Genomic DNA, 22469 nt, shown 5'->3' with positions numbered 1-22469 from the left:
AAGAGGGCCTCATATCCCTATGGATCAAAAGAACTAACAACAGCAACTATCTAACTTCTTAAAAAAAAAGCCTTTCAGAAAAGACCTAAGTTGCCCTCTACATTCACCAGTGGCTCATGACCAATTTCTTGGTCAAAGACTCTGAAATATTCAGATAATAGTTGTGCATCTTGGTTTGATATGGGGAAAAAGGAAAAAAAAATCAATTTTCCCATCTAAACTTTTCTTTAGTGACTCTCTAATTAACGTCCTACACAAGCAGGCACGGGGAATGCTGAAGGCATCGTCCGGTTTCTGTACAGAATAAGGTTGGGGACTGTGTTAGTCATCTAGTGCTGCTATAACAGAAATACCACAAGCGGATGGCTTAACAAAGAGGTTTATTCTCTGACAGCCCAGTAGGCAAAACATCCGAATTCAGGGCGCTGGCTCCAGGGGAAGGCTTTCTCCTTCTGTCAGCTCTGAAGGAAGGTCCTCGTGATGCATCAGTCTTTCCTTGGTCTGGGAGTGTCTCAGCTCCCGGCACTGCTTTCCTGGTGGTATGAGGTCCCCAACTCTCTGCTTATTTCTCTTTCCTTTTATCTCTTGAGAGATAAAAGGTGGTTCAGGCCACACCCCAGGGAAACGTCCTTTATATTAGATCAGGGATGTGACCTGGTAAGGGTGTTACAATCCTACCCTAATCTTCTTTAACATAAAATTACAATCACAAAACGGAGGACAACCACAGAATACTGGGAATCATGGCCTAACCAAGTTAATACACATATTTTGGTGGGACATAATTCAATCCATGACAGGGACCTTCCCGAGACATCGTGCTCATCCTCGCACTCAGAGAGGGCACCTACTACACAAACTCGTGACATTTGTCCCGCTGCCTCTGTAAGCCTGACCTTCCTCGTGCCGAAGCCACATGGTCCACGGGGCTGTGCTGGACTCCAGCCCGCAGCTCTGTGAGGAGCTCTCTGGCCACTTTTCTGGGTCTAGGGGCTTCGATGCAAAACTGATCCCATCTATATAAGGTCTGGTCAAGAAAGCCAATAATCTCATGGGTTATGTCTTCAGTTTGAGCCATCTGCAACAAAGACAGAGAGAAGGCAAATTAAGACTTTTCTGGACATTTTCTGTTGCACTTGTACACTCTGAAAGTCAGCTGCATTTCTATGAGCTCTGAAAGTACAGCACTGAGGTCTCTCCCTTTGCTCTGAGGGTGATCAGCAAAGCAAATCTGTTCTCTGAAGCTGGCTGTGAAGTTAGCAGAGGGATTTCCTAACGAACGATCACTCCTCCTCAGTGAGGTTCAGTTCAGCCCCACACGGCTACAAAGGAGCTTGCTCTGAGACAAGTATTAGCCGGAGGCCGCCCCAAGCTTTGGGATTGTTTGCAGAGGGGACAGAAGGCAAAGGAACATGCTGTGGCTTGACTTTCTGCAAGGCCTCGCGCTCACACGAGAAGTGGAAATGCCGAGAGAGAGATGCCACCTGCCCATACAACTCCCCCTTGTTTCTTCATAGGCATCTCAGGCTATAACACCTGATTCCCACAGGAGGCAGGAAACACGGGAATTGTTAGCTCTTCTACAGACAGCCTCGCCTTGAGGCGCTCTTGGCTGTTGGGGCCCCCAAGTATTTCCCTGAGGATTTCAGGTACGAGGAGGGAGGGGTGAGACTCTCACAACTTAGCTGTGCAGGAATCTCGGATTTATTAGACGCAAACAGCTTTAAGAAGCCCTAGGTTTCTGCAGCGATCATGGGACCGGGCAGCGTTTCGTTCTTTTGTGCATGAGGCCGGCATGAGCTGGAGGCCCAGTGCGCAGCCGCTAACGAGTTTTTGAAAAAGTAATCTACACGTTCATTTTTTGTGGGTCAGTTTACATAGCAGCCTCAGTCCAACATTTAATTAGCCATAGCAGTCCAGTAACCTTCCTCAGGGTTCCTCACTGGGCCCTTCTGTTTGGGGGACCAGCTGCCCTGGTGTACCCAAGTCTTCCTCCCTGGGACTCTGTGTCATCTATGGGAACTGCGGGTGGCGTGGGAGCGATGCTAGGTGTTAAGTGATCACCCACACCTCCAGCACCAGCTCTACTCAAGTCACCTGCTCCCAGGCCACACAGGGAAGCGGGGTTGGGCTCACGGAGCCGGCCAAGGCACCCCAGGCTGAGCTAGGCTCTGCTCGGAGAAGCAAGGCTGCACAGCCCCTGGGTCTGTATCACCACCTGTTGGCTCTTCTCAGAAGTCCCTGCACATGATGCTGGACATGACCTTTGCCAGACGTGCACCTCCCTTGGACATGCAGACCCCAGCAGGAAAGCTCTGCCTCCTGCTCACGGTGGCTGTGCCCAGTGATCACAGGGGCTCTCCTCGAGCCAACGCAGGGCCACGCTGTTACAGGACTGTAGAGGTTGGCCAATTACATCTCCTTTACAAGCCGACTCAACTCCTCACTGTTCCACTCAAAGGTGTCTAACCACTACAAAAACCCGCCTCACTCCAGCCAAGGAATGAAAACCCAAATCCTGTGGGGCTTGGCTGGTGTGGGTCTGCAGTGAATGAAATTCATCTTTAGCTCAACAGCTGCAGACCTGAACTGTACAGCTGAGACTCCCCTACCTCTCTGCTGTTACTGCTGTGGTCCAGCAACAGAAGACTGAAGGAGGAGCACCAGCTCCGGGCAGGAGGACGCCAGACAAACTGGCCGCTTTCCCCTCATCCTCATCAAAGAACTCAGGAGGGAGAGAAGGGTGCACAGGAGAAATGAGGAGGCCGGAGAGCCAGCAGCCAGAGAACAGTGGTGGGAGGGGCAGGGCTGAGGATTTCAGGGGAAGCACTCAGGAGGCCAGACCACTGCCTTGGTCAGTGGGGGAAGCTACAGAGCAGCTGACTGGGGCCTGGAAGGTACGGTCAGGCCGAGGGTAGCCCTCAGCACATGTCAGCTCAGAGAAGGCCTGAAGGCTCTGGAAGGTAGTGGCCTCTGCCAGCTCTGCATGTCGGGACATACAGGACACAGCTAGCTGCCAAGATGAGGGTGACACTGGACACTGCCCGAGCCCTGGCTCTGCCCGAGTCCTCTGAGTTCACGCCAAAGCTGTCCAGGGCCCGGGTCCTGAGGGCTGGGGAGGCTGTCCCATCAAAACCACCACTTTCACCATCTGGCCACACCTGCTCCCAGGCCACACCGTCTTCCCAGGATGCTCTCAGCAGAGCTGGCAGGGAGGCACAGAGACACTGGGAGAAGCTGGACATGTGTGCAGAGGAACCCCCCATTGCCCACATCTGTAGCTACATCGCCAGGCTGCCTCCGACCCGTCCCTGCAGCCACTGCCACACGGCCTTTGGGTTCGGACTGCTGAGGTGCTATAAAGACAGCTTTCACCACACCTGCAAGGGTGGCACCCAGGAGGCTGCACCCAGCTGCTGAGGGTGTGCTTTTTTCTGTGTCACAAGGCAATGCTTTAAGAGAAATGTTGGTGTTTTATCCTTTAATGCATCTCTCCTCTGTATTCTTCACAGCTGAACTGGCATATGGAATTTAATGAGGAACCACTGGGGTTTTCCATGCTCCCTCAGCCTCTGGTTAGACCAGCAACGTGTATGGCTGGGGTTGGACAGCGTGTGTGGGTGGCCAGCCCACATAGCTAGCAAACTTGAACTTCCTGATGTGATGTGGCTGCCCTATTCACAGCAGTGTCTCTATGGCTTGAGGGGGATTGATTTTGCATGTAAACTATTTCCCCTGAAGAAGGCAGAACGCAGTTGGAATAACTGAAGCAGAGAACGGGTCCCTGAGTTAACACTCTCTCTGGTTAGGTTCTCACATCTGTGGCCAGGGTGGATCGAGGGCACTCTGTGATATCCCCGGCTGCAAGCGGGCTGAACTCAAGCTGAGGGTTTGCTTCTCCACTCCCAGCCCCCATTGGGGGTGGGTAGGAGGTGAGCAAAGGACAGAGCTCCAGGGAGGGGGGAGGGTGTGGGGTCTGGGCGGCACCGCCTGAGCAGCTCCTGCAGGGCTGAGCTCCCCCTGCCCGCCCCCCGCCACCCAACACATGGAGGCCAGGCATGGGCACCGCACAGGGCCAGAGGCCAGGTGACAAACCACTGCAACACCTTCGTGATCCAAAAAGGCCCATGCTAACTTTCTAAAATAGCTTTTCATTTTGGAACAGTTTTAGATTTATGGTGTTATTGCGAAGATAGTAAGTACAGTGAGTTCCCCTATACTCCACATCCAGTTTCCCCAATTTATTAGCATCTCAAACTAGAATGGAATATTTGTTATAATTAATAAACCAATACTGAGACATTATTATCAACTGAAGTTCAGACTGTATCCTGATCTCTGCAGTTTGCCCCTCATGTCCCTTTCCTGTTCCCAGCCCCGACCCCCCTCCCCAGGACACCACAGTGCATTCTGTGGTCATGTCTCCTCAGGCTCCTCAGACTTCCCTTGTTTTCGATGACCTTGACAGTCAGGTGTTGACACTGATCAGGTTCCCCAATGGGGGTTTGTCTGATGTTTATCTCATGGTGAGAGTTGGGTTATAGGTTTCAGGAGGAAGACCCCAGAGGGGAAGTGCCATTCGCGCCATGTCAAGGGTACACACTGTCCTCTGCATTCTTCGCAGGACTGTTGAGGTGGACTTTGATTGCCTGGCTGAGGCAGCATCTGTCAGGTTTCGCCACCGTACTCTTTCTTTGCCCTCCTGCTTTCTATACTGTTCTCTGTGGGAGGAATTCACTATGCAGCGCCCACAATTACGGGGTAGGGAGCTGCTTCACCTCCTTAATAGCAGAGTGTCAACATACATTGTTTGGAATTCTTTGGCACAAGACAGCTGTCTATTCTCCCATTCATACCATTATGGACTCATGGTATTTATTTCATACTTTAGGTTACAATCCAATGCTACCATATTAATTTTGTTGGTCAAATTGTTCTATCTCTGGCCATTGAGCTCTGTCAGTCGGCTCCTGTGTCCCTCTGACATACCCCCATCATTGTGGGTTTGCTTACTTGTTGGTTTGTTAGCACTTCCTTAGTTTCCAGCACTACAGGATGCTCCAGGCTCATCCAAAGAGCCCTGTTTCTTTTTACTGGAGAATGGTATTAGAAACCATGATCTGTGCACTGATGTGCTTGTTTCTACTTGGCTGTTGTAGCTTCTAGGCCTTCTCAGCTGACAGAGCAAGGGGAGATAAATGTGTGTACCCTAGCCCATGTATGTAGCCAATCCATACTGAGGTCTCCAACTCTAATCTGTTACCGCAAGAAGCATTCCAGCCTCCTCCCCTTGCTTATACACAATCTCCCACTCCAACAATGAGAAATCTGGCTCCAACCACCTATAATATAACCTGCCATCCACTTATTTAATTGTTCAGTTCCAGTATGTGTACAGTGGTTTCAGAATTGTTAGATGTACCCCATGAGAAATAACTTTATCAACTAGAGCACAGTGTTTATGTACGGTTCCTTTTGTGTTCAGTCTTACAGTCTCCATGTAGTTCCAAAGTTACTAAGGTCAACACCTTATCCCGCCACCCCCTTCAGTGAGGTTGTTTCATGCATTGGTTATACATTTAGATTATCTTGTCACATTCTGCATTCCATCCTGAGATTCCCCCTGACCTCCTAAATGATTTTTTAGAATTTGCATATATTAAGGTTTACTCTTATACTGTAGAGTTCTATGAGTTTTGACAAATGCTTAATGTCTTATATTCCCCATTACAGCATCATACAGAATAATTTGCACCATCCTAAAAAATTCCTATTCAATACCACCTTCCACCAAAAACTACTGGCAACCTCTCGTCTGTTTAGCATCTCCATAGTTTTGCCTTTTCCAGAATGTCATATAATTGGAATCATACAGTATGTAGCTTTTTCAGATTGGTTTAGCAATATGCATTTCAGAGGCATCTGTGTCTTGATAGCTTGTTTCTTCTTATTGCTGAATAATATTCCATTGTAGGGCTGTGTAACAGTTTATCCATTCGCCTATGGAAGGGCTTCTTGGTTGCTTCCAGTTTTGGGGGATTATGAACACAGCTGCTACAAACATTTGTGCGCAGGTTTTTGTGAGGGCATATGTTTTCGACTCATTCGGGTAAATACTTAACGAGTGTGAGTGCAGGATTATACGGTGAGACTATTAGTTTTGATTAGTTTTGCAAGAAATTGTTTTACTGTCTTCCAATATGGCTGTACCATTTTTGCACTCCTATTAGCAATTATTGAGAGTTTCTGTTACTCCATATCCTTGCTTGCCACTGGTATTGCCAGCTTTTTGGGTTTTAGCCATTCTAATAGATGTGTAGTGGTACCTCACTGTAGTTCTGTTATTGTTTTTGAACGATCTGAGCACACTGAAATTTTATAGATGAAATGATCTGGTGTCTTGGGTTTGCTTCAAAATAATCCAGTAAGGAGGGGGTATAGATTGAAACAAAATGGGCCATGAGTTGATTGTTAAAGTTGAGTAATAGGTACATGGGGGTTATTTCTGTGTTTGTTTTAAAGAAAATTGAAAAGATCAAGAATGGATTTTCTTATAAGGAAAAAGGAATTAAACAAGATAAAGGCAGCCTCCACTCATCTGACACTGTATCTCTCCCCGAACCCCCGTGTCACGGGCTGGCAGAGTCTTCCATGGGAGGCTTGGTCATGTCTGGGTTCTGCTGTAGCTTTATGAGGGTATGTGCCCAGAAGAAGGCAAGATAGACAATATGCTCTTCCTGAATTCCTTTAGGAGAGTGGCTCTTGAGGTTTCTGAGCACAGCTGTTTTGAAGGTGGAGTGCAAGGAATTTTTGTAGTCAGACTCTGTGACCTTGGACACTCCTTCATTCTGCACACCCCCTGAGAGGGGAGGGGATGTGTGAGGTCACTGAAGGCTCAGCCCTGGCAGTGACGAGTCTCCCAGGGTCTCCCAGGTTAGAGCCTGGTTGTAGAACAGGGACCACATCTTGGTAGTGGGTGACCTTGGGAAATTTCCTTAGCCTCTTTGAACTTCATTTTCTCATCAGGAGGCTATCTGTATTGAGTACCCAGCATTGTACTGGGCCCATTTTGGGCATCTAGAGAATGTAAGCCCCTTTCTGTCCCCTTTACTCACCTGGAAATGGCAGGGCTTATGTTTTCATTTACTTGCAATTGATTCTTACTATGTCCTGAGTTAATCCGAATGTATCAAGAGTCGGAAAAGTTAGATTCTTTTAGCCACTCTGTTTCAGGTCATTTTCAGGCTCACACAAACACTGCAGAAAAACCTGGATGCTCATGCCCGTGTGAAAGCAGGGCAGAGGCTGACACGACCACAGCTCCATCAGGACCCCTGCATCCCCTGCTGTGATGGTTTGGTGATTGTGAACGCAGTCTCAGGATGTAAGCCCAGTAAAAAGAGAGCTGCCGACCGGCAGCCCAGGTCAAACACAAGGTGTCCCCAAATCACAGGCAATTAAAGCTAGAAGGAACTGAGAAGTTGTCCTGCCAGCCCCTTCAAGTCCCAGGTGTTGCCAAGAGCACAGGGCACGTGAGCGGGAGTGCCTGGGTTGGTCATGGGGTCCCCCAGCACCTCCTCACCTTGTGTTCTCCCACAGCCGGGCCCCACCCTCTGGGAGCTATGCTCCTAAGCCTAGGTCTACCAGGATACCCTAACACCATCCTTCCTGCATCCCCCAAAGGACTCACTGAGTGAACACATGGTGTTGAGATACTGGCCAAGGGACCTCCCTACAGGACTCCAGCTCTGCACCCTACCCTCCCCACACAGAGAAGCAACAGTGTGGCAACCGATTGGTTACGTTTTAAGAGACCACCTGGGCCATATTCTATAAAGGCAAAACCTAATGGCAAAGCCTAACCAGGAAAGATATACGAAGAGTCCATGTGGGAAAGAATCCTACCAGTCCCCTTCAATTTGCTTTGGATACTGCTCCTTCCTTCCCTAAGGCCAGGGCGAGGCCTTCCTGGAGAGCACACTGGTGTCTCACGCAGGTCTTTCTTGTTACTTCCCTCCCCACATTCTCTCTCATAAGACACCTTCCCTTCACAGGCTGCAGGCAGGGACTCATCCACCCCCACTCCAACCAACTCCCCTTACATGGGCTCCACACCCCCACCCTCCTGCCCTGAGGCTTAAGGTTTGATGCTGGCCAACCTAGGTCATGAGGGCCAGGCCTCCACACTACAGTTTGCGCCAAAGCCCCAGGGTGACAGAGACCATCCGTCTGCCTGGGGTCCATGAGGGGAGATGTCCTGGCTCAGGAGAGGATGCAGGTGACCCCCCGGACAGCCCAGCTGCTCTCCTCAGCAGGCAGGCCCCGACTCAATCCCCCAGCAGGAAGGTGTATCCTCCGCTGACCTCCTGCCCTTACCTAGGAGCCTCTGGTAGCATCTTTACCCCACTTGCAAGGATATGAGCCAAATGAAAAAGAAAGGAGACTGCTTTTATTCACAGCAACCATGGCTGAGAGCAGTAACTGTAACTTAAACCATAGAAAAGCTGGCCAATACCAGCTTCTATGGACATTTTAGCTCTCACCTATGGCGTTCTCCCACCCGAAATGGGCCTAAGAAGTGAGTGAGTGTGTATTTTATAAAAGTACTTGATAGGGAACTGAAGTGTTCTCGTGGTGCTAGGGCTGGGCCCCGAGGAGCTGGCATCCACACCTCGACAGTGGAGTCCTGTTCTGTGCTTAGCCACCCACAGGCTCCCAGGAAGGCTCTGTCTAGGCTGAAACACAGCGCATGAGAAGGAATCCAAGGGCTGCCTGCTGGCTCCCAAGGCCGAGCCTGCTCACACTGACTCTTCTTGCTAATATGACGAGAACCTCCTGGTGCTGGTTCTTGGCATGGAGGGTGACTTGTCACTGGGACTTTCCTTATAGTCACATTCACATGAAAACAGCCTGCCTGGGAGGGAGCAGGAAGGGGCTTCCGAGTGCTGGGAACATTGCCCTCTTGATTTGGTTGCTGGTTGCATGGGTATTTTCATTTGTGAAAATACACCCAGTTGTATGCATATGTTAATAAAAAGTAAAACAAGTAAAGGCAAAAATAAAAACTTGCAGAGCCACATAGTGCAGCTCTTTTTTGACGTGGACCGTTCTTTACACCCGTGTCCTCTGGGCTTATGAGGATTTCTCTGTGGTTAACAAAGGGCCCAAACACGCAGCAAGCAGCACTGTGGTTGCTTCGTGAGCACATTCTCACTGAGTCTCACTGCTTCCCACGAGGGTGGGTGGGGAGACAGTGCACTGTAACTAAGAGAACAGGACAGGGAGGCAGGGAACCTGGCTTTTACTATGGGCTCTGGGAGCAAGCTGTGTGACCTGGAGAAGTCACTTCTTTTCCCTGAGCCTGTTTTCTCTTCTGTGACATAAAGGTATTGCACAGGACAGGCTCCATCCCAGCAGTAAAACTCCATGTTGGGGTTTTACACATGATCACGGTGGTACACAGCACTCTTCAGAGGCTGGGACCCTGGGGCAGAAAACCCACCTTTTACCTGGAGAGCAGATGAGAATGCAGATGCCAGGGAAGGGGAGACTTACAAGGGTGACGACTTCACGGGCGATGGCGTGGCCTGCAGGAGCCCAGAGCAGGAAGCTCAGGAGGAGACGCCTGGTCAGCTGTTGACGTACCAGTGGTCTGGGCTCGGCTTCTCTGCCCTCACCAGCTGCTGCCTGCAGGTCCTGACCTGAGAGGGTCGGACTCCTGAACAGCTTCCCCAGGCGACCGAGCACCGCCTTCACCTCTACCTGGGGGGTATAATTTCAAAGGCTAAGAGATGTGGGAAGGGGGGACCAGCATATCTCTAGGATTTATTCAGTACTTTGAAGAGGGGACTGGCGCCCGAGGGAGGGGAGACAGAGCAGCCCACGTCTGAGTTTACACACTGCTCCACAGAAACCCAAATGGGCGTGATGGAAATTTCTTGACTTTCTTTGGTCTTGCTCACCAAGCAGCCAGGGCACCATGCCAGGAACCGACCTTTTAAAAAAATTTTTTTCAAATGAAAAGAAATGGAGAAAAGTCCTCAGCAGAATGTAGTCAGATTTTTATATTGCAGGAAAAAGAACAAAAGGCACCTTGAAGACTTGATGTCCTATCGCAGCCACAAATCAATTAAAGCCCCATGCAAAGGACCTCCACTGAGCCAGCATCTTGAGAAGAATGTAGGCTTTCCCTCTGCCTCCTGCTATCTTCTGGGGGAAATACACACACACACGCACGCACACACACACACACGCACGTTTTACTTTAGACACTGGAACAGTCTGTTCATACATGCTTAAAGCTCAAGCAGAGGTCAAAGTCTGTGGAATCCACATAATAATGGCAATTGTTATAGGTCTGTGGGCTGTTTTTGCATAAAAAGTATTTATTTCATGCTGAGACTTCTCCTTGCTGCAAGAATGGTACATCACCACGTCGTGACTTGGAAAACAAAGCAAAAACTGAAAGCCACAGATCCAAAATGCCATGTGGAACTCACGAACAGCTATGTTCTATCATCTTTGGAAGAATACTGAGCTCTATTCTGAGAATTCCCATGGCCAAGTTTCTGGATTTTATGCGAGTCAGTATTTTTGCTGGAAGTTAAGACCCTATTCAGTGAAGGCTGTCATAAACTCCAGCGCGTGAGGCGTGCTGTGTGAGCACGTCTGGCCACAATGCAAGACCGTGAGAAACTGCAACGTGGGGCTCCTCCACGGAGGCTGGTACCGTGCCAGCAGGAGAAGTCTGCCCTCTCACTGCCTCTCCTCGGGCCAGGCTGGACTGGGGTGGCCCTGGTCCGACTGGATCTACAGGAGCCCATGACCATCTTGCTATCAAAATGTGTCCGTAAAAATGTCAGGGCTTAGAAGGCTATGCCTTTATACCCCATTGTCTTCTTGGCTGGTGTTTGATTTTCTATCCTTGTCCAATAGTCCCTGAGACTTGGTCTTTTTCCTTTCTATTTTGTCTCAGTCTTTCCCTGCCAATGCATTGTGTCCATAAACTACTACCTGACATACTGATAACTTTAAATGCTTTCTAAGTTTTTCGGGAGGATGTACACCTTCTTTTCTTTTCTCTTGAAAGTATTATTTTTTGTCCTGTGTTAAAAATTTATATATGCTCACTGCAGGAAATTTGAACAAAAAAGTAAAGTAAAAAGAAAAGTAATCCGGTATTCTATCACCCAAAGAGACTCACTGTTAATAATTTGGCTTCCACCCTTCCTGTCTTTTTTTAATGCTTTGAGAGTATACCACTTTCTATACATAATGTTTTGTGTCTTACATTTTTCATTTCACAAGGTACTACATCCAATTTACTATTTCTATACAACATATTCTTTAAGAATGTGTTAGCATGCTATTCCATGGTTCAGATATTTTACAGTTTATTTAGCCAATATCCTTACCATTGAAAGTTTAGGCCATTTACAATTTTTGCAATTATGAACAATGCTGTGATGAATATCTTTGTATATAGATCTTTATATAGATCTTTAGTAATTATTTCTTTAGGATACTTCCTAGAAGTAGAATGACATAGTTAAAGGTTATGAACCTGTGCCTAATTCTCAAGGATAAACACAGACATTTTTGTTTTTCTCATTATCCAATTCAAAGTTAGCAATAAGAAATGAACATTGGCTGGCAGACAGCACTGTTTGCCAGAGAGAGGGGCGGCCTTTTGTGGAGGCAGGATCTGCCCCAGGCAGAGACAATCTTGCTCTTAGCTCTCACGTTCTTGCGCTCTCAAGGACGGCAGTACAGGCACCTATTCCAGCCACCACACACGACCAGGGGCTCAGCAATAACTGTGAAGGCAGAGGCACAGATATTGTCAGGCTCAGTCAGATCTCACAATGATCATGCTTTCTAACACAGTTCACAGTTGGCTTCTCAAGCCCAATAGGCCGTCAAGAAACTAAAGCTCACAAAACCCAGGGGGGCAAGAGGTATGGATTATTAGCTAAACTGGAAAAATGAGGCCCCACTTGCCCTCCTGGACACCACACACACCACTGCCTCAGGCTGGATACTAAGCAAGGAAGTGGCTCTGGAATCATTAACGTGAAACATTGATTTAAGCAACAAGGCAGATGGCCACCTGTGATAGAACAGCTAATAAGTAAATGGACATATTGGTACTAAAAGACTCTAAATGAGTTAATCCATTTTTACCCAAGATGTCTAAGCTTTTCCTGAATAAGTAATTATGCACAGATATAAAAAAGTTAGGCTGCAGAAAGATGTGACAATGCAGAACTTTCTAAAAATTTAATCATTAAATAACTTATTTCTCTGTATCTCAAAAGTGAATCTTTCTTTGTCAGGATCTATGACCAACATGAAATTTAAAACATATTTGCCAATTTAGCTTATACAGAATCAAATATGAAATACATATAAAAGGGCTTTAGAAACCCTGAGTGCTTCATGCATTTTAATTATTATTAAAAATATGATGATGAAAATTATAAACTACGATTTTTGTTAATTAGTGCAATATGATATTTTTAAAGGAAAAACAAAAGAAGGCTTTCTTTTTAACCAGATAGCAATAGTCAAATACATATGTGGATTATGATAATTTCTTTTAAAAAATATTCTATTTTTGATTCCAAATAAATTACCACCAAATTTCAACTTTTTAAAAATGCAAAACTCATTTCCTTTCCCTTGTCATGTAAGCCTTTAAACAAACAAAATACAGAGACATATTTATACTGTGTCTGCTGTTTTCAAACAACAGAAGACATAAAGCAAATATGAGCATTGCTCCATACATAATGAAACCTGTTCCCTTTAATTATTAAAATTAGCAAAAAGCACCGGCAGCTGAAGTTTCAAAAACTGGCAGATAAATGTTAGCAACGGAGGTGCCGATGCCTTTAATCAAAGCACCGCTTCCTGTAATTATTATATTCCACATAAAATAACAGCTGTCTCTGCCACAGACAGTTACCAGGTCCTGTACTTAACTGCTCTGTTATTCAAGAAATGACCAAGTCCTTTTTCAGAAGCAAAGTGGTTAATATCACATGATTCCTTTAGTAAGAGTTCGAAACAAAGCTAGTAATGTGAAGCTCTGCTGCCCGGTCCAGGAAAGCAGTCAGTCAAGACTGGAACAGACACGGCCAGGCTGCTGGTCAGAAAAGGACGTGGCCTGAGGGCCAGACCCACCGCAGGTTGGCACTCCTTCTTCTGAGAGCCCCACCACTCCCAGCGGGGACAGTCTCCAAGGGCAGTGGCCCTGGCTGGGGATGCCTGTCAAGTAAGGGCAGTCCTGACAGCCCAGCCAGAACAGGTCAGACAGGCAGCCCACAGGACAGACGACAGCACTGTGCTTCCCAGGAGCATCTCCTGTCAGTTGTCTGAAGGCGGGGAAAGGTCTCTAAGCAGAACCGGCAGCAGCCACTCATCACCTACACAGATGTCTACACGTTACCACAATATACACTGTGGCCGCTCAGAGCTGTGCTGCCTGTGATTCTGTGAAGGCCAAACCCACTCCAGAGCCCCTCCCTTAGACTGAGCTGGAACCCCCTGCATGGTGGGCCCTGCTACCCACCATGGTCTGTGCTCTCTGCTGATCTCCGTCGTGGGGGCTGGAGGAGAATGCCAGAAGCCACAGCAGGGCCTCCGGGGGTTCAGCTTCTGACATTAGCAACTGCTCAGCCGCGATATCAGCCCATCCGCCAAAGTGAATGAACAAAAACCAGCTCTCAAAGGCACCTCTGTGGGACCTGGAACAGAACCAAAACCCATGGCAGCAGCAACTTCATTTCTTTTTCCTTCCTGGTTCTTAAAATGACTCAAATGTTTGCAAAAGATTGGCTTAAATTGTATTTATCCACTGAAGTACAACTTGCAAGGAAGGCAAGTTAGACTCAGACAAGTAACTCACAATACCCTCTGCCCCCATGACAGGGCATTCAAAGGGATGCCTCTAAAGACCCTCATGGGTCCGGGGACTGCAGACACTGAAATCTACATCCAGGACCTCAATGAGCACAGGGACTTTGAGAAAGGGGGGCTCTGGCCCACACCCAACAGGACGCTGAGACCTGCAGAGAGCGCCACTCTGTCTCCTGCATGTTCTGGACCACTGGGCTCTGTGGAGACGGGGCCTCCGGCCACAAAAGCTGCTACCTAGGTACCTCCACGGCCGAGAAATGACGGAGGCTCCCAGGGGTCCAGATGGAGGCCACTGAGGCTGTCTGCCTCCACTCTGCAATGCTGAAGGGGGGCCAGTTAGGCTTAGGCAGAAACGTGTTATTTCCTTTCTGACAAAAGATTCTGGTCAATATTTTGGCAGCTAGGAATATTTAATGACTCATACATTTTATTCTTTCCTGTTGTCACCTACACATCGATGCTGAAAAGTTAAAGTCTTTGCAAAGCTACCCTTGTCTTGGACTGGGACTGGGAGTTACAATTGTGGTTGAAAGGGTAGAATTGATCCAGGTTAGAACCAGTTATGCTCACACAGTGACCCTCTTAGCCATTTGACATTGCCACTGGAGAAACAGAGGAGGATGGGACCTGAGACCATGTTAAGTTGGAACTTTCCTTCTGCACTGGGAACATGGCTGGCATAGGAGTGTTCCAGGCCCCTGCGGCGGCTCTGTCTTTGCTTGGATCTGGTTCCGCGTTCGTCTGCTTGGTCCAGGGAATTCCCAAACACCAAGCATGTCCTCACCTCCCTGGGTTTCTGCTTTCCTCCCAGCCAAGTCCTCCCTGAGAAATGTTCTGAAACGGGCTTGAGAAGCAATGGTGAGAAAAGGAAGAAGGTGGGAGTTTTAGCCTTACCCCCTTGTCCCTGAGAGCGAGAGCACCTAACTCAGCGGGCCAGAGCTTGAGGCTCCACCGGCCACATTATCGGGGGGTTGGGTTATGACATCTCAAAGCAATAAACAGGCTCTACTGTGTCTTTTCACCACAGGCTCCTGGGAGAGCAAGGTGAGCAGTGGACTCTGCTGATCCTTGCTCCCATGCGGATCATGCCAGGATCGGGCTCAAGGCCTGCAGAGACAGGCCCGGTCACTCTCCCTCTTTTCTACCAGTAACTGTGCATGGAGGCAGTCCCTCATTGGCTCACAGAAGCCCCATCCCACAGTGGACCCCATGGTCTAGGTTAAGGAAGGGCTGTAAGTCCCATGTGGCTTTGGGTATATGTCCTGCTCTTCAACTGAGGGACCAGAAAGGGTACATATGGGGTGACACGGTGCTTAGGGCCATCAATGTGGCCGGTCCTCTGATCCCCATTTGGCTGCCTGTTCTTTTTGTCTGTTCTCTATTGTTAATAATCTTGGGGGGAAGGAGTGAGGCACTGGCACCAACAGTGATCATGGAAAAAGGAGTGCCACCCATCATCTATGTAGCCTCAGCGAGATTACAGAGGACTCCAAGGTGAGAACATGGCAAAAGTAACCAATGAAGGCAGTAGACTAATATACAAAATAAATAAAATATTATTTATACTCTAAAAGCAAGGAAGTTAATAGGAAGCTGGAGGGTGCATTATTACAAAGAATCTAGGAAAGACTAAATGTAAATACTTTTAGCAAAATAAGAAATATTCTTAGAGGGTACCTCAGCTTCCAGACTAAGACAGAGTAGGAAGAAAGGCCTGGCAATCTACTTCTGAAAAATAAGCCAATAAAAACTCAATGCCACAACACTCCAAATCACATTGTGGGTGAGGTTGCCATGATTCGAGGGTCAACTTGATGGCAGCTAACAACAACAGCAACTCATAATGCTAGAACTTAACTGATGTTAGAATGGATTTTCTAATTTTGGACAAACGGGAATTCCAGACACTTAATTGTGCGCATGAGGAACCTTTACATAGATCAAGAGGCAGTTGTTCAGACAGAACAAGGGGATACTGATTGGTTTAAAGTCAAGAAAGGTGTGCGCCAGGGTTTTATCCTTTCACCATACCTATTCAATCTGTATCCTGAGCAAATAGTATGAGAAGCTGGACTATATGAAGAACAGGACATCAGGACTGAAGGAAGACTCATTAAAAACCTGTGTTATGCAGATGACACAACCTTGCTTGCTGAAAGTGAAGAGGACTTGAAGCACTTATTAATGAAGATCAAAGACCACAGCCTTCAGTATGGACTGCACCTCAACATAAAGAAAACAAAAATCCTCACAACTGGACCAATGAGCAACATCATGATAAATGGAGAAAAGACTGAAGTTGTCAAGGATTTCATTTTACTTGGATCCACAATCAATAGCCATGGAAATAGCAGTCAAGAAATCAAATGACGCATTGCATTGGGCAAATATGCTGCAAAGGACCTCTTTAAAGTGTTGAAGAGCAAGGATGTCACCTGGAAGACTAAGGCGCACCTGACCCAAGCCATGGTACTTTCAATCGCATCATATGCATGTGAAAGCTGGACAATGAATAAGGAAGACTGAAGAAGAATTGATGCCTTTGAATTGTGGTGTTGGCGAAGAATGTTGAATATACCATGGACTGCCAAAAGAACGAACAAATCTGTCTTGGAAGAAGTACAACCAGAATGCTCCTTAGAAGCAAGGATGGCGAAACTGCATCTTACATGCTTTGGACATGTTGACAGGAGGGATCAGTCCCTGGAGAAGGACATCATGCTTGGCAGAGGACAGGGTCAGCGGAAAAGAGGAAGACCCCCAACGAGGTGGACTGACACAGTGGCTGCAACAATGAGCTCAGGCATAACAAAGATTGTAAGGATGGCTCAGGACCGGGCAGTGTTTTGTTCTGTTGTGCATAGGGCCGCTATGGGTCGGAACTGACTCGACGGCACCTAACAACAACATTTATTAAAAAGAGGAGGAGAAATAAGCACTTAACATTCCATCCTACTGTGCAGGGCAACTTTAGAATCTCCTTCCCTAGAGAGATGGGGAAGACCAAGGGCAGACAGACCCCCTTTTCCTTCTGCATAGCCATGGATTCCCAAGAGGTGGATGCCATTTTTTTCAAGGGTTTGTTCTTTTAATTATTGTGCATGTTTTTCAAAATCTAGAATGAGGTATTGCTTAGAACGGTCCCTCTAACAGCTATATACCTATGTGTGCCTATTAATTCTGACCTGCCCTCAGGCCACTGTCTGCTTTCTCTGCTTCTCCTTAGTGGTGGTGCTTCCCTGTGCGGTGCCAGTCACAGATCCAATAATGCCTGACCTGTCAGCCCTGCTCGAAAGAAAGGAAGAGATGAAGAGAAAGCACATGTGAACAGACTTAGTAGTGGTCAGTGTTTGCTTACCCAGCAGTCTGGCCTTCAACTGCTTCCCTGAGCATTTCAGAAATGCACTTCAGTAGCTGGCAGCAAAGTCCCTGTGCGATACCTGTGGGTGGAGAGAGCAGTCAGGGAGGAACCGAAGATAAACCTAGTAGGATCATCTGCAGCTAAGACTCGAAGAGTTTTGGGAAATCCCATTTTATTTTTCTGGTTCATGGAACCCACACCACCCACTTGCATGTGGGACTCTGCAGTCCCTGGGTGGTGCAAACAGTAATGTGCTCAGCTGTTAACCGAAAGATTGGTGGCTCAAGGGCACCCAGAGGTGCCTAAGAAGAAAGGCCTGGCAATCTACTTCTGAAACACCAGCCCCTGACAGCCCTGTGGAGCACAGTTCTACTCTGACACACGCCGGGCCGCCACGAGTCAGAGTCGACTTGATGACAACTGGTTGGGTTTTCTGCTTTATCTATCTCTTACACCCGGGGAAGAAAGATTCCTTGGTGTTACACAGACCCAAACCTGAAAGAATGTGAGGTACAACTCAGGTACGAAGTAGTAGATCACGACTGCCTCAGCAGCCCATCCCGGGACTTTGGAAGGCTGTTTCTGTCCTACCTACCTGCAGCCCGCCTCCAGGACTAATAATTTGTGGTTTCAAAATACATGGAGCTAATAAAAAAGTCGACAAGGATTAGGAATGGACTACCCAACTGCTTTCCTGACTGTGATGAATTTGGAATATGATTTTAGGTCAACAGTAAAGAAAAAGCCAAGAAAAAAAGCCCACATGGGCATCATACAATCAAGCGTCTCTTCTGGAGTCCGTTTTTCCGGTTTCACAATTATCCTTTGGTTTTAAATACATCTGAACATGTGTGTATCTGCAGTTCTAAGTAACATCTGACAAAGGTCACCACATTGTCATGCAGCGATAGATTTCGTAGTTGACTGTACGAGAAAGATACAGTAAGTGCCAGAGTAGCCATGGCTACTCCACAAACGTTACAGACTAAAGGGGCATCTATTATCTCTCCCTCGCCTCTCAACTCCCATACGTTTTGACTTGGAGTCTTCTGAAGGCATTTTTCATTTTCTTCTTTGTATTACTTACTTAGCTACTGATATTACTTGCCCTCTGTACTGTAGCCCTTGAACACGCAGGGCTTGTAAGTTGTCCATCTCTTAGGTCCCACAGGACTTCACAATGCCCATGAAATACATTTCTGATGAATAAAAGATCATATGCTGTGAGCAAACACTTGAATTTGTGAACATAACATTCAGTTTTTCCAGAAGTAGTATCTAGACAACTGCTCTAGGAACCAGCAAGGAGACTCTTGAACTTCTGCTTGTATCTACTTATTTATACTTGGACATAAATCTAGGACAATTGCACAAATGAGAAGGTACGCAGGCTGAGTTCACACCCACACAACAGTTTCATCCTTTTTTTATAGGTCTCAAAACTGAAAAAACAACAACGCCAATACTTTCTCTGGTGCTCACTCAGTTTCCGGTGCAGGCTGACGGCAGCTATAAGGTGCACCCCAAGAAAGTGGAGTATGGATTTTTCTGCCTTGTCCCGTTGTGTCCCCACAGGTTCAGCTTCATGAAACTGCCAACCAGAGCTTCCCCTGAGACCTGTCATCCACATGTCTAGGACCTGAAAAGACTGTTGTTAAATGGTACACTTTGGGCAAGAATCTCTATCTTTTAGAAAAAGGAAGAGGAATTTAGGTTTTATAGAATGCTCTGCAAGTTGGAATCATCTGCTTTCCTCAAATGAATCTCTCAGGAAAAAAGAAGGCAAAAAAAAAAAAGGGGGGGCACGAAAAGGGAGATGTTATTTGTGCTCTGCTCTTTCCTCCTCGGGTCAGACAGAACGCCTTGCTCCATGGCACAGCGTCTACTTGTGTTGACGCTGCCTTTCCTGCAGCTTTCAAGCTCTGGAGGGAAAGGAGGTTTTTAATTCTCTATTTCTGAAATGTTTCCCAAAGATAAGCTCACAGGCATATTAACCGATTAACACCAGTTGCACTCAGGATGGACTCCTCACTTCCCCAGCTGAACGTGGTCTATGGAAGGCTGACAGATGAAGTCAGGAGAGGGTGTGGTCTAATACATGTATCTTACTGAATTCTTTCAAAAGCCTTCCCTTGGTTAGGAGAAATTTCCCTGTAAATTGTCTTGGCGTCATTCATCATTTTATCTTTTCTTCTACAACAAGAGCACAAGGAGTAGGAAGAATGAAATACAAATAAATGTATTGTTTTATTCTACTCAGCCAAGTCTTAGCCTGTTCCTGGATTCCAGGTAGATCTGGCTGGTACCATCAGAGGCTCTTGTGTTCCAGGGGCGGACCATCAAAACCTAACTAGGGGACTTTTTTTTTTCTCCCCCTTTTGGTAAGTGATCATAACTGGGAAGTCAAGCAAATTCTCGTACCAAGGGCCACAAAAGGTGAGACCCTGGGATCCTGTTGTTGTCAGCTACCTTGACTCAGCCCCCTACTCATGGTGACGCCATGTACAATGAGACCAGGGTTTTCATTGGCTGATTTTTTGGAAATAGGTCACCAAGCCTTTCTTCCTAGTCCATTTTAGTATGGAAGTGCCACTGAAACCTGTTCAGCATCATAGCAACATGCAAGCCTTTGCTGACAGATGGGTGGTGGCTGCATATGAGGTGTACTGGCCAGGAACCGAACCCAGGCCTCCTGCATAGACAGTGAGAATTCTACCACTGAATGGCCATTGCCCTCTAAAAGGGTCTTGGAAATGACCAACTAATTCTAACTCTCTTGTGCTACAGATGAGTAGCCCTGGTTGCACAGTGATTAAGTGCTCAGCTGCTAACTGGAAGTTGGGTGGTTTGAACCCACCAGCTGCTCTGCGGGAGAAAGATGTGGCAGTCTGCTTCCATAAAGATTACGGCCTTGGAAACCCTATGGAGCAGTTCTACTCTGTCCTACAGGGTTGCTCTGAGTCAGAATTGACTTGATGGCAATGGGTTCGGTTCGGTTTTGCTTTTGAAGCTATAGATAAGGAAGGAATTGGGAGGGGGAGGGTTATGATTTGTCAATGTTCTTTCCCAGAAGTCATTTTAATGTGGGTAAAATCAACCTTAACTTACCTTTAGGGTGTTGGAGTAGTACCATGACAAGAGACGGAGAAGCATAAGGAAAGTAGGTCTTGAGTGCAAACTTCAGCTGCAAGAAAACCAAAAATATAAAACAGGATGGAACATTAGGATCGGAAGGGGTGTTATAAAGAATACAAAACCTTGTATGTATCCTTCTGCCCCAAGAGATCCACTAGCACTAACACAGTCAGGATGTTTTCTTAAACATTTATTAAAAAAGATGCTTCCGATAACCTTATAAATATATTTCAGAAAAATGAACCTTGTTAACCTCACCTTCTGGAACTTAAGAAAAATAAAGCTAAGCTCCTGATGATTTTATATGAGTTCTCTGCCTCGTGTGAACCCAATTATATACATACATCTTCCTATTTAAGTGAGAGTTGCTGGGCAGTATGAGATACTAGGTTTATAGTGTAGTTTTTTAACAACAAAAAAACATAAAACAGTAATAGTGCTAACATATGTTGAGGATCAAAGTGCTATAGCTATTCACCCCTTCAGAAGGCAAAGAAGCTTTGAGATAATTTTTTAAAAATTTTGTTTGTTTTTATTGTGCTTTAAGTGAAAGTTTATAAATCAAGTCAGTCTCTCATACAAAAATTTATATATACCTTGCTACATATTCCTAGTTGCTCTCCTCCTAATAAGGCAGCACACTCCTTCTCACTATCCTGTATTTCCGTGACCATTCAGCCAGCTCTGTCCCCCTCTGCCTTCTCATCTCCCCTTCAGACAGGAGCCACCCACATAGTCTCAGGTATCCACTTGAGCCAAGAAGCCCACTCTTCACCAGTATCATTTTCTATCCTATAGTCCAGTCCAATCCATGTCTGAAGAGTTGGCTTTGGGAATGGTTCCAGTCTTGGGCTAACAGAAAGTCTGGGGACCATGACCTCCTGAGCCCTTCTAGTCTCAGTCAGACCATAAAGTCTAGACTTTTTACCAGAATTTGAGTTCTGCATCCCACTGCTCTCCTGCTCCCTCAGGGGTTCTCTGCTGTGTTCCCTATCAGGGCAGTCATTGGTTATAGCTGGGCACCATCTAGTTCTTCTGGTCTCAGGCCAATGTAGTCTCTGATTTACGTGGCCCTTTCTATCTCTTGGGCTCATAATTACCTCGTATCTTTGGTGTTCTTCATTCGCCTTTTGAGCTACTTTTTCTTAAAAAATGAGGTAAAATCTAGAAACAGTGAAATGCATAGGCTTTGTGTGTAGAATTTGATGAGCTTTGATAAATGTATAAATCCACCTGACCACCTACACATTCAACATGCAGAATATTTCCATCACCCCAGGAGGCTCCTTGTGCCTTTGACAGTCAAGCCATCCACCCCACCCTGGCAACTACTGTTTTGATTTCAACACGGGGAATTAGTTTTGCTTGTTCTTGAATTTCATATAAATAGAATCACAGAGTATGCACTCTCTTGTGTCTGGCTTCTTTGGCGTAACTTTTTTTTTTTTTGAGATCCAGCCATGTTATTGCATACTAGTAGTCCATTCTTTTTATTGCTCAGAAGTAGTCACTGTATGAACATGCCATAACCTGTCCATTGTCCTACTGATGGGCATTTGGGTTGTTTCCAGTTTGGGGCTGTTATGAATAAAGCCACAATAAACATTCTTAACTATGCCTTTTTGTGGACATGTGTTTTCACTTCTCTTGGGTAAATATTATAGTAGTGGAATTACGGGGCCATAGAGTAGACCCAGTAGCTTGGTCTTAACCCAGTAACTTGCTTCTTTAACTTTATAAGAAACTGCCCTATAGTTTTCCAAAGGAGTTGTACCATTTTACACTCCCACCAGCAATGTATGAGAATGCCAGGTGTTCCACATACTTGTCAACAGTTGGAACTGTCAATCTTACTAATTAATTTTAGCTGTTCTAGTGGGCGTGCAGGGTTATCCCATTGTGATTTTACTACATATTTTCTTGATGTCAAATGATATAGAACAATTTTCATGTGTTTATTGCCTATTTATTTTTCTTAAAGTGTATATTCAAGTCTTGTCCATTTTTAAAAAAATTGAGTCATTTCTTATACAGTTATAAGAGATCTTAATAT

General features: G+C 46.4%; 1 protein-coding gene across 1 annotated transcript in view; it reads right to left on the bottom strand.

The window, feature by feature from the left end:
- Positions 1-242: 242 nt before the first annotated feature.
- Positions 243-22469, bottom strand: part of FANCC (FA complementation group C) — a 305107-nt gene continuing 282880 nt past the window's right edge. The window contains exons 11-15 of the mRNA XM_003407365.4: positions 20390-20465; positions 17279-17360; positions 13574-13748; positions 9556-9762; positions 243-1078 (exon numbers count right to left, since the gene is read on the bottom strand). Coding sequence (XP_003407413.1) covers positions 851-1078; positions 9556-9762; positions 13574-13748; positions 17279-17360; positions 20390-20465 — 768 coding nt within the window. The 3' untranslated portion in view covers positions 243-850. The remainder of the gene's footprint in view (positions 1079-9555; positions 9763-13573; positions 13749-17278; positions 17361-20389; positions 20466-22469) is intronic.

This window comes from Loxodonta africana, chromosome 9 (assembly GCF_030014295.1).
Source record: "Loxodonta africana isolate mLoxAfr1 chromosome 9, mLoxAfr1.hap2, whole genome shotgun sequence".
NCBI lineage: Eukaryota > Metazoa > Chordata > Mammalia > Proboscidea > Elephantidae > Loxodonta > Loxodonta africana.
This window is presented reverse-complemented; position numbering and strand designations above follow the sequence as displayed.